Source organism: Nothobranchius furzeri, chromosome 19 (assembly GCF_043380555.1).
Source record: "Nothobranchius furzeri strain GRZ-AD chromosome 19, NfurGRZ-RIMD1, whole genome shotgun sequence".
Taxonomy (NCBI): Eukaryota; Metazoa; Chordata; class Actinopteri; order Cyprinodontiformes; family Nothobranchiidae; genus Nothobranchius; species Nothobranchius furzeri.
The window spans coordinates 15,788,555-15,806,942 of NC_091759.1; the positions used below are offsets into that span (position 1 = coordinate 15,788,555).

The 18,388-nt window shown below is 41.9% G+C and overlaps 1 protein-coding gene across 4 annotated transcripts in view; it reads left to right on the forward strand.

The window, feature by feature from the left end:
• The window catches only part of ptprua (protein tyrosine phosphatase receptor type Ua), a 323,447-nt gene that overhangs the window by 288,251 nt on the left and 16,808 nt on the right, over positions 1–18,388 (forward strand). For all 4 annotated transcript variants that reach the window (XM_015973274.3, XM_015973276.3, XM_015973277.3 and 1 more), the window contains 6 exons: positions 1,392–1,508; positions 1,637–1,791; positions 6,943–7,078; positions 9,086–9,235; positions 11,840–12,154; positions 15,442–15,567. In XM_015973274.3, the coding sequence (XP_015828760.1) occupies positions 1,392–1,508; positions 1,637–1,791; positions 6,943–7,078; positions 9,086–9,235; positions 11,840–12,154; positions 15,442–15,567 (999 nt within the window). The remainder of the gene's footprint in view (positions 1–1,391; positions 1,509–1,636; positions 1,792–6,942; positions 7,079–9,085; positions 9,236–11,839; positions 12,155–15,441; positions 15,568–18,388) is intronic.

The window sequence follows — 18,388 nt, forward strand, 5'->3', positions numbered from 1 at the left end:
CAAACAGTCAGTGTTGCATGGAAATGCAGATCAGGCCTATTTTGGGTCCGGTGGTCCAGACCGCATTTGTAGGATGTCCTATCTAGGTCTTTGCAGAGTAATACTGCAAATTAGCATCAAGCTAGTTCTAGTCCTCAAGTGTCCAGATAGAGTATGCCCAGTCTTATCCATGCCACCTGCCCTCTGGTGGAGGATCTACAGGTGGTTCAGGCCAGTTTTCTTTACATATTGCTGGTGTATTGTTTTATGACCCCACATCTACTTTAGCATGGGGTTCATAACAGACGTGCTGCATGCCGACAGGCTGGGCAGACAGTTGCTTGGGGCCTGCGGGCCACAGGGGGGCCCCGGAGGGCTGATAAACTTTGAAGCAGGGCAATGGTGAGACAGTGAAAATGCTAAAAGCACCATTTGCTGCACACACTCGTCGGAACAACCCCGCCATCCTAGCTGGACAGCGGGTATTTTTGCTCGGGGCCTCATGACACCCTTGCAGTTCCACTAAAAAGTAACAGTAGCAAATGAATCACTAAGTCTCATAAACAAGACTGTTTTTCATTAGAGTTTTAGATTTCAGGCCTGAAACAAGTAAAACAGCCATGTTGTTGATATTGCTCTCCAAGTATAATTACATCATGCTGCTGTTTACTTAGTGTTTATGGTCTGTGGCTGTGCACGCCCAGCAGTGAAGCAGAGCTCTTTTCAAGTGCATCTAAATAAAGAGCCCTGCTTTATTATTAGCTGCAGTTTTTGACCCGATTAGAGAGCAGGAAGTCCCTGTAGCGTCTCAGCATCACTCCCTAAAGACTCTTGTGGTGTTTAGCTTGGCTTCTGTGTTCATGTAAATGTTTGTATGAAGTGTGTAATTGTACAGTTGCAGCCAGAGCTTTACCTTCACTTATTACAGATTTCATTATAACCTGGGGATGTTTGCCCTTTTTCTACTGAACTGGATCTACGGGAATATCAGCGTCACAGTTTACAATGATGAGTAAACACCTGACTGCGTCTGCAGATTTCTGACAAGATAATGTGTAACCATTAATACTTCCAGTTGTATCCGTAACGTTTAAACGAGTACTTGGTTGAGAACACAGTTAGATTATCTAGAGGTATTCCTGATAAACATTCTTCTATCATCATCATTTTATTAGCTTATATGTTATATAGGATGGGTAGGACGAGTCCTCACAAGGATCTGGACACAGCTTGGGTTTCAAATACACAAAGCTTTCTGCTGGTGGAGATAAGGCTTCAGCAGCAAAGGTTAAAGACTAATAGAAACAACTTTTATTTTGTGAACTTGGTTTTAAATCTTTTTACATAATTCTGAGAGAAGTCCACTCCTAATGCATGCATGTAAACATTCGTGAACCTTGTTCTTGGTGCAGATGAAGTGCTGTAAGTACTGGCCTGACGACACCGAGTTATACGGTGACATTAAGATAACACTACTGAAGACAGACACCCTGGCAGAGTACACCGTGCGCACTTTTGCCATGGAGCGGGTGAGTCATGCCCTCATTATTTTGAACTCTCTGAGCTTGTCCTCCGTATCCGAGTCCAGCGCTCTGTTTGAATTGCTTTCTGAACACCTGAAATATATTAGACTGAGTCTGCCTGATTTGGTTTTCAGAGAGGATACCCCGCTAAACACGAGGTGTGCCAGTTCCACTTCACTTCCTGGCCAGAGCATGGCGTGCCGTACCACGCCACTGGGCTGCTTGCTTTTCTGCGCCGAGTCAAGGCCTCCACGCCGCCTGATGCCGGGCCTGTGGTGGTCCACTGCAGGTAAACCAACCTTCAACATTGTGTTCAGACGAAATGCTTGATGTGTACTAGGAATGGAATGGTACAAAAACATTGTTATCAGTATTATTACGATGTTTACAAAATAAGCTAGAAGTACTCAGATGTGTACTCACAGTGAAGCTGGCAACGTGACTGGACTCTACAGCACATTCAAACTGGTCAAATTCATTCAGAGTTCAAAGGTAAACAGAGTGAATGGTACAGTCCTCAAGTGAGAACCACGAATCTCAGCAGAGACCAGCAAGATGCTTTGAAATTGTGTGTATTTAGAATGCAGTTATCAGCCTGTTTCAAATATTGGAACTTCAGGATAATATCCCAGAATGATTGTGACTCCAGTTCACCCCGCCGGCCCTAAAGAACCGTTTTCTGCTCCATTTCAGGAACAAACAGTCTACCTGAGCTGGGGTAGGTACTCTGAAATGGTCCAATAGAATTGTTGGGTGAGCCTTGTGATTAACTAATGTTGACTGGCTGTAACTCAGGAGGAAATGACACTGGCAGATGTCGCCACACGACCGCATTTGTAAAACTGGAAGAGTTTCTGGTGAAGCAGAACAGAAGGAAAATAAATGAAGCTACTTCTTAGCTTTACATTTGCTGTTTCTACACTCCCGATGCCAATAAATGCAGCAGAAACCTTCTTTCATAATTCACTCTGCTTTCTGGTCTCCGTGAGCACCACAACAACTGGTGATTCTTCTGGCCATTGAACGCAACTTATGTCACACAGCTGCTCTCCCAGTGGAGAAGACTGGATTAGATTGCAACCTACTTCGACCGTGTGAAAGCTTTAATAGTGTTAAGGTCCGTGGACGCTGTGGTGCTGATCAGTGACATCACGTATTGCTGAAGCAGCTGTAATCTGCTGACATCGTAGCAAATTCCTGAAAGGCTGACTTGTATGGAAACAGCTGAGAGGGTGGAGCCAGTGTGTCTCTGGACACTTTACCCGCCCCTTGCCTGAACGTCTACAGTTGAATCATGGCTGTAACGTCACAAGGAAGTGATGGCTGTGGACTTTTAGGTAATCAAAGTTTAGTGAAGGACTTTTTATTCTCTGTGCTAATGAGCACCTTCAAACAAAGCTTTTAGCTCACAGAAATCATTTGTAGTATTTTGTTTGTTATTTAAGAGGAAAATATCAAAGCTTCGAATCCTTTCTGGTCCGACTGCGATCATTTTAAAGGAAGAATCTTAATCATTCTTCTTGTTGAGCGTGAACAAACTACAGGGTGTGTATGTGAGTAAGTCATAAAGCCCCAGTACTATAAAATCCTACTCCCGGCGGTGAGATGTTCAGGAGCCAGTCTCTTCATAAATCCTCTCTATGAGCAATCTCCTCTATTCATGCAAATCAGTCTGTCACATTTTACCTCTGACAGTCTATTAAGTCTGTAAAAACAGTGTGACATAGCAATCCTGCAGTTGTACTGTTCTGTAGTACAAGATGCTCCATTTTCTCTCCTCATCTTTACCTGTTTGCCATTCTAACATGGAGCACGTTGCAGCCTGACAATCCTAATAACACATATTAAAGGGAACCATGACCTGTCAGTGGAATGAAATCCTCATGCTGCTCCGTGTGGTGCTAACGATGTAACGTGGCAGTCATGCTTGTCAAATCAATGACTTTTCTGTCAGTCTGAAAAGAATAAACAGTCTTTGGACGGTTTGTGAGATTCTAGCTTTGACCTTCAGCGAGGAAAAGGGCCTTTATGAAGAAAAAAGGCCAGTACAGGATGCAGGAATGGCCCCGATGAGTAACTGGTTTCTCCGTAATTGTGTAATCTGTAGCACATTAGCTGAAAGATGTTGAACATAACCAGGGAGTTAGCAACCCTTTCACACCTGTGCTGCAGCTCATTTAGTCCACAACAAGGAGAACGATGGCAGATTGCTGCTCTTTGGGGTCGGAGCCACTCTGTGAATTTCATTGATTGAACAGCTTGGTCCTCCTGCATCAACATTAGCAGAGCCTGGTCCCAGGTGAAGAAGGATTTTTCTACTTAAAACAAGAGCTGTGCCAGTCGTAAAGTTAGCGTTCTGATTTTTGCTCCAGTTGATCACAAAACAAAGAAGTTGTTATTTGTCAAATCTTGCCGTTTTGACTCACCACTGGAACATGAACTCACATCAGTGTCCTAATGCTTCACTTCCCCCCGGATGGTTCTATTTCCAAGTGTGGACACTGCTGAAAACAATAATTTTTAATATTCCTACAATGACTTTCTTCTTGCACCTCCAGCCTTTCATAGCAGCTCTTCTCTGCTTTTATAGCAACAGTGCCTCCATTTATATTCAGCTCATCTGACTGATTAATAAAGGTAAAAATGAATTTTAAGTTAGCATCTACATGTTTTAACTAATTGTTGAATTTCATCAAAATTATTTAATTGATATTCATATCTCAAATATGTTTGTGTATTTTTATGGCAGGCTTCTATTAAAGGAGCAATATGTACAAAATCTCCAGCGAAACAAAACAGCCTCAATCATATTGAAAGGAAGGTTACATTGAAACAGATTTATTCTTAGCCAGCACGGGAGGTTGTCAGTTTTTCTCTTTTCAAAACACTAAAGAGGGTCAGAGCAACTATTTACAATCTGTGAGCCCACAAGTTTGCCAAGTCTGAGCCAAGCTAACACTGCAGCGCTAGCATTTTTAATTCGACTCCAGCTGGCCAACAGCACCAGTTGCTTAAAGGACCAAAGCCAGCGACCCTGAAGCTATTTAAGGTACCCCAAAGAGGCCATGGCATACTTTTGTTTTATTCCAGTATCATGTGAAGCAGCCTAGAGGCTAACGTTGAGCTAACAATGCTAACAGTGAATTAGAAGCAAATAATCAACTCTAAAGCAATTCTCTCAAGCAGTTTTTAAAATTACCAACAACTCGATATGTCTGAAGTGAATAATGAGCCAATCATGGTGTTTTACTTCCTTTAGTGAGTCGTTCAGAACTATAACAGCAAGACGACAAATGGCTACGCATCCTCTAGTGCTGGAGAAATATTGCTGTAATATTTATCTACTTATCAACTTACTGTGAATGACATTATAGGGAGCCTAAGTCTCCTCGCTTTGCAGTCGGCTCACGGGTCCCCAGAAGAACGAAAAATTGAATGCAACTCAACGAGGCTAAAACGTTATTTTCTAATCTAAGTAATGATGGGTGTTTCGACCATGCCAGTCACGCACTTTGAGATTCATCAGCTTATAAAAGTTTGTAATTAGCATGGCTACACACCAGAAATCGGCACGTCGTATATGTGACGTCATCACATCATCTCTCAGATTTACGGTGGTTCTTTCCTAGACTGGCCTGCCAGACTCCTCCTCTGTTTGTCTGCACAGAGAAAAGGTCAGGGAACTCTCCTGTTCAAATGACCCCACCCCCTGAGAATTGTAACCGAGCCAGTGAGCGCTGAGAAGCGTACGTCACACACCACAACGCCGAGTTTGCCATAAACATGGTGACTGAAGCGTAGCTCGCTGCGGCTCTTTCCTCTGTTCTAAATGACTTGGACATGTCCAAAACAACAAGTAGAAGCGCTAAAAGCCTTTCTTCTAAAGAAAGATATGGTGCGCTGTCGCCAGACGCCATTTTTGACTACAGCAAAAAAACTTCAGCGTCGCGGACGTTACACACAGCGGTGCTCTGTTTCTCATAAACAACGAAGACAGTGGCGGAGTTCGCCGCAGCTCTTTCCTTTCCTTTTCTGTTCTAAATGACTTGAATGTCTTTAAAACCACAGCAAGTAGAAGAGCTGAAAGCCTTTCTTCTAAAAAAATTTTAAATGCTTGCGCCATTGCCAGACGCCATTTTTGACTACAGCTAAAAAACTACAGCGTTGCGTTTGCATTTCTGTCTTTTTTCTGAATGGTTATTTTTGAGCTGCCTAGTCCCGCCTAGGGTTGGGCATCGTTTGATTTTGAACGATTCCAATTCCTTGTTTCGATTCCGGTTCCTATCGATTCCCGATTCCGATTATTTAAAGACATGACATGTTTATATGAGCCAGCTAACCACAGGTCCTACTTGATGAAATAATCTTAACTTCAACATGAATTTTAACTCTATGAACAACAACATCACCATCATTTAGACAAAAACATGTTTTGGAGGAAAAAAGAAAAAGACTTGCAGCACAACCAGTGTGTTTGTTTCTGACCACAACCAAAGTGTGGAAGCAGCCTCTGGGATGAGAGGCTAAATGTCTCCAACATATCCAGAAACGTCCAGCTGCTTTCAGCTAAAACTCTCAGGATGATCACGTCCAGGATGACTGAGAACTACACCTCCACGCTGCAGCAGCATTCAGTAACAACAGGAAGTGAAACTTAAACGTGGCTGCTGTCAGTAACAAGCTAACAGATTTTAAACATTAAAAATCTCAACAGAAATAGTTCAGAAAGGAAATTAAAATGTTCACAGCTTTGTGTGTTATTTATTATTATTATTGTTATTATTATTATTATAATAATAATAATAATAATAATAATTATTATTATTATTATTATTATTATTATTATTATTATTATTATTATTATTATTATTATTGTGGCAGAAGCTGGTGTGGTCCACCACAGAGAAGCTGCTCTAGCATGATGAATTATTCTACAGGTTATTGTTCAGCCTTCTGACACACACACACACACACACACACACACACACACACACACACACACACACACACACACACACACACACACACACACACACACGAGTGTTGGTGAACGGCTGCATCTGACTGCTGATGCTCCGTGTGTGTTTTTAGTCCTGTAGTGAGACAAACTCACCTCACACTGTCCAGAGTTTGTTCTTTAAAGCCATCCATCCATCCATCCATCCATCCATCCTTCCATCCATCCATCCATCCTTCCATCCATCCTTCCATTTTCTGAACCTGCTTGTCCACGTAGGGTTGCGAAAACAAGCAGAATTAGAAAATAGCGTTTTCAGCCCCGTTGTCATTCTTCCGGAGACCCGTGGTCTGGAAGTAGATGAGCGTGACTTAGGCTCTCTATTTTTATTTGAATTTACTCACAGGAGTTTTATTGTAGTTTTTTTTTTCAGTTCACATGTGAGTTCAGATTTTTCACCCTGCATCCTCTCTCCTCTAACAGCATGGGGGCAGGCAGGACTGGCTGCTACATCGTGTTGGATGTCATGCTGGATATGGCCGAGTGTGAAGGAGTGGTGGACATCTACAACTGTGTAAAGACCCTCTGCTCGCGACGTATCAACATGATCCAGACTGAAGTGAGTGGAAAGGCAGAAACATGCTCAGAGAGGCAGCGCTCAAAAGTTTGATCTTCAGCATATAAACCAGCTGAAGAATTGTCTTTTAAGAAGAGTTCAGCCACTTGAGCGTAATTCTCCTAATGCCCAGATGCAGAACTGAATCAAAAAGAAAACACTTGAACATATATTTCAGCAGTTTGGAGGTGTGTTTTTGTTTAAAATGTGTAAACTATTACCACTTTACTGATTGTAGCTTGCTTCTTCAAGGGCCTGTGTTTGGAGAAGTAGCTGCTATGTCCAAAACATATGATGAGCTACCAAGATGAATGGAGACAAGACTGAAGTGTCATAAAACAACATTGTTTTATAGATCTACATGACACGATTTAGAAGCTGCTATGGCTATTTATACTTGTCTTCTCACCTTCAGTGAGTCATAGTTGATGCTTGCTCATACCGAGCCAGGTTCTGTTGGAGGTGTCTTCCTGTTAAAGGGGACTTTTCCTCTTCACTGTGGCTACATGCTTGCTTAGTATGAGGATTGCTGTAGAGTCCCTGACAACAAGTCAGTGACTCGATGCAACCTGCTGGGTTTCCTTAAAATAGAAAACCTTTAACTAGCTGGCATAATGAACCAGTGTTCATTTAGATGAGGGTTTATATTTAGTTTTAGTCTTATTTTATTTGACTAAAATGTTTTTTTTCTTCTGATGCGATCATTTTCAACTTCTGTAAAGGAAATGAGAACTACACCTACTTGAAACTGTAAAGAAATATGAAGAATTAACATTTCATACTTAGATCAATAAAACACTGTATTTATTACTGTTTTAATAGCAATAATTAATGGAAACTACCAAAGTGCACGCTGACAGTTTACTTGTTTATATTGGGAGACACAAATTCAAACAAGCCCATATTATGTGCAGTACTATATGTAAACATGACATGAAATTACATCATACCATCAACACATTAAAATGTAATAATCTAATAACGTAAGGAGTTTAACTAAGAGTAAGCGTTGTTTCAGATGTATTGATTAGTGTGTCGGTTGCCTGAACATTGTTCTTGGTCACTTAAATGTAGTTTTCCTCACACAAACACAGCTAGAGCACGCTGATAACATGAGAAGGATAACCAGATGTGTTGCTCGGTTTGGTCTCCCTCTTTTCCGTTTTCTGATTGGATTTTTGTTACGGTCAATTCTTGTTGTCGTCTTTTATTCGTTGACAAAAATGTCAATATTTGTCAATTTATTTCATCACTGAACTTAACACTAATGAACTGAAGTCAGGGCCCTGATCAATGGGTTCAATTGGAATGTTTGCTTTGCCTTGAGACTCCTCCTGTTGTGAATTGGCGCTATATAAATAAACTGAATTGGATCTGTTCTATTTTAACTTTGCCCATTATGAATTACCAAATAAATAAAGTAGTGGTGTGCTGTGATAAAGAAAACTGATGAATGTTTGCAAAGGTTTTGGCTCCAATAGATTTCTATAAAAACCCAAACAGCAGTACTTATCTTCCCTTCAACACCATTTTTCCACCTTTCCACTGCAGCTGCTGCTTACATGTTTCCTCAATTACCAAACACATTAAAATGATAAATAAGTTGGAAGAGCAACTGTGTTTTGCCACTAATTTAAATGTATTACCGCCTCTGTGATCTTTTGTTTGGTTCCACGTCAAAACGAATTTCCCAGTTTTCTCGTCAATTGCCCAACTCTTGATGTTATTTAAATATGGCGTGTGGGCAGCATGTGGTTCTTCTGATACGTGGTTCTGCTTTTTTCTCATTTCACGGACATAATGTTGGTAGGAAACAATGCTTTAGAGTGGGCCTAGCAGTCTGAAGACTTTTTGACAACTGACAACTATTAGTCAACATTCAGCAGTAGTAATTAAATCCAACAATGTTTCACACAAGTGGGCAATTAACAGTTAGGAGAAGTGGACAGGGGATTATGTGTGGCTTGGTAAATGTGTGGATGTTTTCTCGCCCTGATGTCTGTCCCTCAGGAGCAGTACGTGTTCATCCACGACGCCATCCTGGAGGCTTGTCTGTGCGGCGAAACGGCCATCCCAGTTTCTGAGTTCGTCCTCACATATAAGGAAATGTTGAAAGTCGACTCTCAGAGCAACACCTCACAGCTCAGAGAAGAGTTTCAGGTAAACAAATGATAACGGGTCAAGCTGCACATTTTTTCGTCAATTAATTTTTCAGATTTCTTTGTTGATCTTTGTTGGTAAATTTGTTTAACTGCAAATAAATCTATGGAATAAGTTATGTACAAGAATAATACGTCAAACTTATACAGCGCTTTTTAGGACACTCAAATACACTTTCCTGCACTCACATTCACACACTGCCAGTGTTGGGAAGCTACTTTGTAGCCACAGCCGCTCTGGGGTGGACAGAGGCGAGGCTGCCATTTGGCGCTGCCGGCCCCTCTGACCACCACCAATACAGGCAAGTTGGGTGAAGTGTCTTGCCCAACGACACAACAGCAGAATACCACTGGCGGGAGCTGGAGTCGAACCCATGACCCTCCGATCATGAGGCAACCCGCTCTACCTCCTGAGCTACTGCTTCCCCAGAATCTGGGGATACGACATACATAGTAATCTAAGGAAGACAATACGGTATTTGTGATACTAAAAGACAAACAATATTTTCAATTTTTAAGATTTGGAACTGGGAAACTCAGGTCTTGTTATCGCAAAATCTGGTTGTTCCATCAGAATAAAGGCCGTAAATCTAGAAAATATGCAAATGTTTCTGTGATTATTATGGATACACCAAGCCTCCTTATGCTTGTAAATCATGGCCAGTCTGTAGTGTTGTTCTAGCCTGGCAAGCCAGACTAAATAAATGTATTATTTAGTCTGGCCACGCTCCATTGACGGCTCTCGGTTGTGGGGCGGGTTCTACCGTTGTCTACTGGACAATGAATGTGACATACTCTTGTTTCACTCTGTTGCATCATCCCACCCACCAGGCATATAGAGTGCCCTGATTGGCCCACAAAGCGGATAAAGCTCTGTGATTTGTTCACTAAGCAGATAGAGCACTATGATTGGCCCACCATTATGGACCAATCACAGCTCTTTATGTGTTTGAAACCCCTCTAGAGAGCTGTGATTGGCTAGCCAGAGTCCTGGTAGGAGCTGCGGAGGTTCCAGTGGAGCATGCCTAAAACTTTGCAAAGCAAGAATTTGGTCTAGTTCACTAGGCTAGTGTTGTTGCTTTGTTTTGCAGGTATGTTAGGTTAACTGGAGAGTGCACCTAGATGTATGGAAGAAGATTAGGGTAAATAATTTCAACATATTTTTTATAATTCTGAATTTAATCTCAGAATTCTGAGATTAAATTCAGAATTATTGTTTTTTTTTAATGTTCAGTGGCCCTCATCGATGTCCGTAAAATAAACTATCCACAGCAAATGAATAGAAATTATTGATAACTTTTATATAAAATGTACATCAGCTATTGCTGCACGTTGCAAACCATCTCTGCACTCCCGGAGCAGGCCAATATTCCTCGACAGCTCATTAATTTTCCGATAAGCCAGGAAGCCTCCGAGGCCAATGATCAGGAAACCTCACACCAACACCACGAATATCCACACATCTTCAGAGTCCTCCACAGACAGCTGAGAGAAACAAATCAAGTTCCACTGTTTCCAGGAGTCTATGATAAGTCCAACTGGGTCTGTCCCAGAGGGGCATCCAGGAGCCCCTTCTCCCGTTCTCATCGTTGACAAAATGTTATCAATCACGTTGAGTGACCAACTGACGAGGTCCATTTTAGTGATTTCAGTTTCCAGTTTCCAGAAATAATGCAGAAGCAGCCGTGCACCCAGCACACAGAGACAGACAAAGGGCCTTGAGGATAAGATATTGAGGAGAGGAGGAAAAAAGCGTCTGCACCCTCCGAGAGCCGGAGGAAAACAGGATTTTCATGTTTTTTTTTCTACCACTAAATAAATAACATAGCAGTTATGCTGCAGTCTACTCTGGTCAGATGTTTGGCGTGTTATTTGTCACTCCGAAAATGTTAAAATAACTGGTCCACTTTGGCACCAGCTCATAAACGTGTGATTACAAATTCCTATAAAAAGTCAGAGTTCTGTTCTGTGCCCTGGCCGAATCCCCACTTGATGTTAATCCTGACACAACTCTGATTCAGTTGGTTTTTACAGCTCAAAATCTTTTCAGAAAGTCAGTCATGAGGCCAAGGCTGCAACCGCCGAACGATGATCGAGTCTGGTAAACGTAGATTATGTAACGTTATCATTTGTCAACTAAAGGCCAGCTGTGTGGTATTGGTTGGTGACCTCTGGCCATGGAAACAAGTTTGTTTGTTTTTTGTTTCTTCTTGCATCTCAGAATTGTTGCCTAGTTTCCATTTTCCAGTTGCAAGTCCTGTTCATTTAGCGTTGAAGGAGCAAGGCACCACCAACAACATGAGAGAAGTTAGATAATCTTTTCGCTGCTACTTTCTGTGAATCATAAATATGCCTCTTCACGATGAGCGAGGTTGTGATAACCATGATGTCCTGTGTGGGTTTTTGACAAATAGGAATTGTTTTTGATGAAATCCAGGCAGTTTTTTAGATGTTCTTTGATCTTTTTTCATTAAAATTACATTCTTTCATCTGAATCTTTCATTTTAACCCTGGTTAGGGTTAGTGCTCCACCATCTTTAAAAAAAACATACTTTTCAGATTATCTTCCCTACTCACTCCTCTCTCTCTCTCTCTCCTTCCTCAGACTCTGAACTCTGTGACTCCTCATCTGGACGTGGAGGAATGCAGCATCTCTCTGATGCCCCGAAATCGCGAGAAGAACCGCAGCATGGACGTCCTGCCGCCGGACCGCTCCCTGGCTTTCCTCATCACCACAGAAGGAGAAAGCAGCAACTACATCAACGCGGCGCTTGCCGACAGCTTCCTCCGACCTGCAGCCTTCATTGTGACACCGCACCCGCTGCCTGGCACCACCACAGACTTCTGGAGGCTTGTGTATGACTATGGCTGCACGTCTGTAGTTATGCTCAACCAGCTCAACCAGTCCAACTCTGCCTGGGTGAGGAGATGCAAGAAAACAATAGAATTCTGCTCACTAAATTTTTTTATTTATTTTTTTTTTTTTGATTTTTTTTAGTTTTAGAGCCAAATTCCATCTCAGAGTTGCCAGCTGTGAGGAAGTAGCTTCCATTTGGATGTTTTCATTTTGTTCTTGTTGTTGTTAATATAGTTTTACCTTTCCTATTGAGGTTTATCTTCTACCACCAGAGAAGCTTCCCCTCGCTGAAATGTACAGGTGCTGGCCAGTAAATTAGAATATCATCAAAAGGTTGAAAATATTTCAGTAATTCCATTCAAAACGTGAAACTTGTACATTATATTCATGCAATGCACACAGACCAATGTATTTCCGATGTTTATTACATTTAATTTTGATATTTATAGGTGACAACCAATGAAAACATCAAATCTGGTATCTCAGAAAATTAGAATATTCTAAAGGCCAATGAAAAAATGTTTGTTTCTCTAATGTTGGCCAACTGAAAAGAATGAACATGAAAAGAATGTGCATGTATAGCACTCAATACTTAGTCGGGGCTCCTTTTGCCTCAATAACTGCAGTAATGCGGCGTGGCATGGACTCGATCAGTCTGTGGCACTGCTCAGGTGTTATGAGAGCCCAGGTTGCTCTGATAGTCGTCTTCAGCTCCTCTGCATTGTTGGGTCTAGCGTATTGCATCCTCCGCTTCACAATACCCCATAGATTTTCTATGGGGTTAAGGTCAGGCGAGTTTGCTGGCCAATCAAGGACAGGGATACCATGGTCCTTGAACCAGGTGCTGGTGGTTTTGGCACTGTGTGCAGGTGCCAAGTCCTGTTGAAAGGTGAAGTCTGCATCCCCATAAAGTTGGTCAGCAGCAGGAAGCATGAAGTGCTCTAAAACTTCCTGGTAGACGGCTGCATTGACCCAGGACCTCAGGAAACAGAGTGGGCCAACACCGGCAGATGACATGGCACCCCACACCATCACTGACGGTGGAAACTTTACACTGGACCTCATGCAACGTGGATTCTGTGCTTCTCCGCTCTTCCTCCAGACTCTGGGTCCTTGATTTCCAAAGGAAATGCAGAACTTGCTTTCATCAGAAAACATAACTTTGGACCACTCACCATCAGTCCAGTCCTTTTTGTCCTTGGCCCAGGCGAGACGCTTCTTGCGCTGTTTCTTGTTCAAGAGTGGCTTGACACACGGAATGCGACACCTGAATCCCATGTCTTTCATGAGTCTCCTCGTGGTGGTTCTTGAAGCGCTGACTCCAGCTGCAGTCCACTCTTTGTGGATCTCCCCCACATTTTTGAATGGGTTTGTCGTCACAATTCTCTGCAGGGTGCGGTTATCCCTAGAGCTTGTACACTTTTTTCTACCACATTTTTTCCGTCCCTTCGCCTGTCTGTTAATGTGCTTGGACACAGAGCTCTGCGAACAGCCAGCTTCTTTAGCAATCACCTTTTGTGTCTTGCCCTCCTTGTGCAAGGTGTCAATGATTGTCTTTTGGACAGCTGTTAAGTCAGAAGTCTTCCCCATGATTGTGGTGCCTTCAAAACAAGACTGAGGGACCTTTTAAAGGCCTTTGCAGGTGTTTTGAGTAAATCAGCTGATTAGAGTGGCAGCAGGTGTCTTCTATATTCAGCCTTTTCAGAATATTCTAATTTTTTGAGATACCAAATTTGGAGTTTTCATTAGTTGTCACTTATGAATATCTAATTTAAATGTAATGAACATTGGAAATACATTGGTCTGTGTGCATTGCATGAATATAATGTACAAGTTTCACGTTTTGAATGGAATTACTGAAATATTTTCAACCTTTTGATGATATTCTAATTTACTGGCCAGCACCTGTATTTATTATCTAAAGAGGATACAGAGAGAGAATTGAGTGTGTCTGGGCCAATTTCCGACCAATTCCAAACACTGCAAGGTAAGCAGTCGGCGGAAGACCAGAGCAAAGGTGCAGACATAAAAAGTAACGTAAACCAATAAGATGTCAGGCTCCCTTTCAAGCCCAGAATGCTTTGGGGCCAAAGTCTCCAGCAGAAAGCAATTCCTTATCCCTGAGGATTCATACAGCTGCCCCTCAAAACTGGATATTTACAAAGATGAGGAGCTATTTTCCCGCTGAGCTGACAAAATATGTTCATCGTTCTTTTTTACCCGTTTGAGCTGATGCACATAGACCTGGACCGCCTATGAAAACACTATGAGTGTTTGTACATCTGCTAGAGGTTCTGCAGCCACAGTGGAAGCATAATGACCCAAACTCAGGATTAATGAGCGACTGGTTAAATGGTTAAAACAAAGGAAATGAGAGTTGCAGTGTGTGTGTGTGTGTGTGTGTGTGTGTGTGTGTGTGTGTGTGTGTGTGTGTGTGTGTGTCATCAGCCGTCTACCTCCCCATCAGGCTTTGCTTCTGTATTCAGGCTGCCCGTTTTCTTTGCCGTCTCCCATTAACACGCTCTTATCTGTCCCCTCCATGTTGGCTCATGGGTAGGTTTGTTCTGCCACCTTCCTATCGCCGCCCTGTCACCACGTCATGTCTCATTCTTGCTTCCAACATGCCTGTCAGCCGCAGCCTATCCTTCTTCCACTGTCACCCTCTCCTCATCCCCCCTCCAGGTCTCGCTGCCTGTAGATTACTAGTCCAACCCTAAAACACTTGGTTGCTTTGTCCTCCTCAGTTGGACTGCCTGTCTCGTGTCTGGATGTATAAATATTTATCTCCCTTCCTGCTCAATGTCACCTGTTAACACCCATCTGTCAGTCCGTCACTGTTATCACATCCTACTCCAGGGGTCCGCTCATCCCCAAAGCCACCACAGAACATGTCAGCATGTCAACACGGCTCCCCCGTGTCCCCCTACCCTGACTCGGGGGGGGGGGGGGGGGGGGGGCAGTGATGATGGGAGACCTTGGCTTTGGGTGTGCCCAGCCTCTCAGCTAACTTCCTGTTTGACTCTCCTGGGTACAACCAAGGTCTCTTACTCCATTAATGTATAATATGCTAATGGTAATGATTGGGATTCATGCATTATTCAAGCTCAGTGGCTCTTGCTGGTGTGAAGAATTGTTCCTGCCATTAGTGTTTCCTCTTTTATTTTCTTGACTTTTTTTTTTTTGCAAGTTTAATTTACAACTGCTATTTGTAAGTAATCATTGTCATTTAGGCTAATTGTCCTGTTGTCAATACTCAGGTGTCTTGTTACTGGCTTCACCATCACTAGCAGCTGACACAATCATTTGTTCTGTAGGCTAATGACCTGCTGTCTTCTCTCTCCTTATCTCAGCCCTGTCTGCAGTACTGGCCTGAGCCGGGGCTGCAGCAGTTTGGGCCCATGACAGTGGAGCTTCTCTCCAGGACTGCTGATGATGATGTTATCATCCGTCTCTTCAGGATTCAGAACATCACCCGGGTATGTAGGCTCGCTGCAACGTGGGAAAACTCAGTCAGTGCACATTTAAACTCATGAATTACTAATTATATATGCTTTAGTTAGTTAGTTAGTTAGTTAGTTAGTTAGTTAGTTAGTTTTATGTCCAGTCAATATCATAACACAAACATCATAATCTTATGCAAATATCAAAATAACAATTATGACTTTATTGTGTTTACAGTAACAGAAGAGGATTTAGACGTAATAACACCAAGTGATTACAGGTTATCATTTAAACTAAATAAGCAAAAGCAAGTAAAAAGAAGCTAGAGTGTAAAAATAGACATATTGCATACACACACATTTGCAATGTTCAATCACTAAATCAAGTCTGCAAAGCGCCAAGTAGCCTATCTATATAAACCAATGTTGCAAAAGTTAAATATTAGTAATGCACACATCTATTGTAAAAAAAGACTTCCATTTCTAAAACCTTTCATTTACATTTAAAATGTTTCATTTAGCCTCTGAACAATCACAAAAAACTAATTTGTTGTGCTTTTGGAATGGCTCACATCTCCACCGGTGAAGCCTAAACTGGCGAATGTCTTGTGGTGGTGCGGGTAGAGGTCGCAGAACAAAAGCAAAACACACTGCCTGATGATACACTTCATAAAAAATGCCTCTGTTATTTTCTGTATGATCACCATCTTGTCTTTGGGGTGGTGTCCAGTGACATTTTCCTCTATGTTCCATTTCCAAATTCCTGAAAAAAATGCATTTTTATTATATTCACTGAGTTAAAAAGGGTGTGTCTATGTGTGTTTAAGATGACATGTGTGTGTGTGTGTGTGTGTGTGTGTGTGTGTGTGTGTGTGTGTGTGTGTGTGTGTGTGTGTGTGTGTGTGTGTGTGTGTGTGTGCGTGCGTGCGTGTGTGTGTGTGTGTGTGCTCTGTTAAAGAGGCATATTTGTAAGCAAACATTCCAAACTATATTGCATAACAGCGATTTAGTTAATTTTGTTTTATATACGTTATTTTTAGTAAGATTCAAAATGTTACTATTTTTCAAAAAGAGGCTTTGATATTTTAATTTTTAACCTCAGTGACAACATGAAAGTATTTGTCTCTGCATCTCCTTTCAACTTCAAATAAATCCGTTCACATGCTTTGGTTCCACATCAAAATTATCTCAATTTAAAAAAATTGAAATGTATTAAAGCTTAGGATCTGACACCAGCTGGGGGGTCACAGGGGGTTTCAACCATGCTGTTAGGGTGGTTCTGCTCCCTCTCCCAAACCCCTTCTAGATCTGCCCCTGGACATCTAAATGCTACAACAATATTTATTATTATCCTTAATAAGCATGTACATATTTAACATGGGTGATTAACTCATTCACTGCCAGCTGTTTCCTGATCAGTAAAGCTGCCAGCGTTTCTCACCATTTTTACTGTTTTTTTTAAGAGTCACAGAACGTTGCGTGCTAGGATGATGTCGACGTCAAAACAACCAAAACAAAGCGGAGACGCACCTCTTACATCAGGAAGAATCTGCGCGTTTCGAGCTTTTCCCGTTCTTTCATAATCCGTTGTTGAATTGTGATTGGCAGACGCTTTTCCGGTTCGCACCTCACTTTTTTTACAGCAGCGGTCCAAAACGATCTCCTAACACATGGATGTTCTGCTTCCTGATCACGTGACGTGTGACGTATGCAGATGAAGATCAGCTTTAGAGCTGAGATGTTTTTTTTCTCACGGTGCGGGGGCTCGTTTCGACGCCCACACAGTAAAAAAAATGCAAATAACGACTTTAGTCGCCATTGGCAGTGAATGAGTTAAACATGATTTTAGTTTGATAAACAATCATCATAATTGACATAAATTGGTGCCTGGCATCTCTTTTAAATGGGAACTCAAGATGGAGTTTCTCAACTAAAATCTGGTTTATATCAGGCCTCAGAGAATTTAAATATTTTTGTCGAAGGCTCAAGCTCAACCCTCCTGTCCAAATCTGGTCCCTTCCAGCTCCATAACGACTGATATGCAGACAAGTGAATGCCAACGTCGGGCCTAATGACAGCAGCTCACCAACCAATAACTGAACCCCCTATGGCTCTTCTATTGCCCATCATATGACTCAGAAAGACTCACAGGAAGGTGAATTACAGTCAAGGTCTGTTTAATCTTCCAGTGAATTGAATTATTTTCTTTTTTCCCTAACCAGGACGGTCTGTTTCTAAAGAGCTCCTCGGAACAGCTATGCGTGGGTTTTGCAAATACCACGAGCTAATTACCTTTTAGAAAAGTCAGTGGCTTCCTCTGGGGCCCGGTATATGCTAATAATGCTGATGGGGAAACAAAATGAGTGTAGTTAACATCATGTAGTTATCTTGAAGTGGGGGTCAAAGACTGCTCGTGTCTAGCTCTCATGACAAGAGGGGCAGTCTGACATTTAAAATGTGCACCACATCAAAGGTTCGCTGCATAAAACTACAACGCAGCACCGTCAGCCAAGCTTTGAGAGAGGCTGGATTCCAGACCTTAATCCCATTTTTTACTGTCATACTGCTCCATGTCTTTCATGAACTTGTAATACATATCCTAACAGTTTCAAGGGAAAATCACTGAAAGACAAACACAAATTAAATGCTAATGTAGCACAAAACTGTAGCCAATAGCTCACTACACTGGAAACTTGAATAAGTTACCAGAACTCAAAAAATTAAGGGTAATCAATTGCCACAAAATGTTTGAGTTCATAAAACTACGTATTTATGAATTAATTTCTTATCAAATTTGACTCATAAATGTGGATTCTAATTTCGTTAAAACTGCTAATCGAGTAAACTTCATATTTTA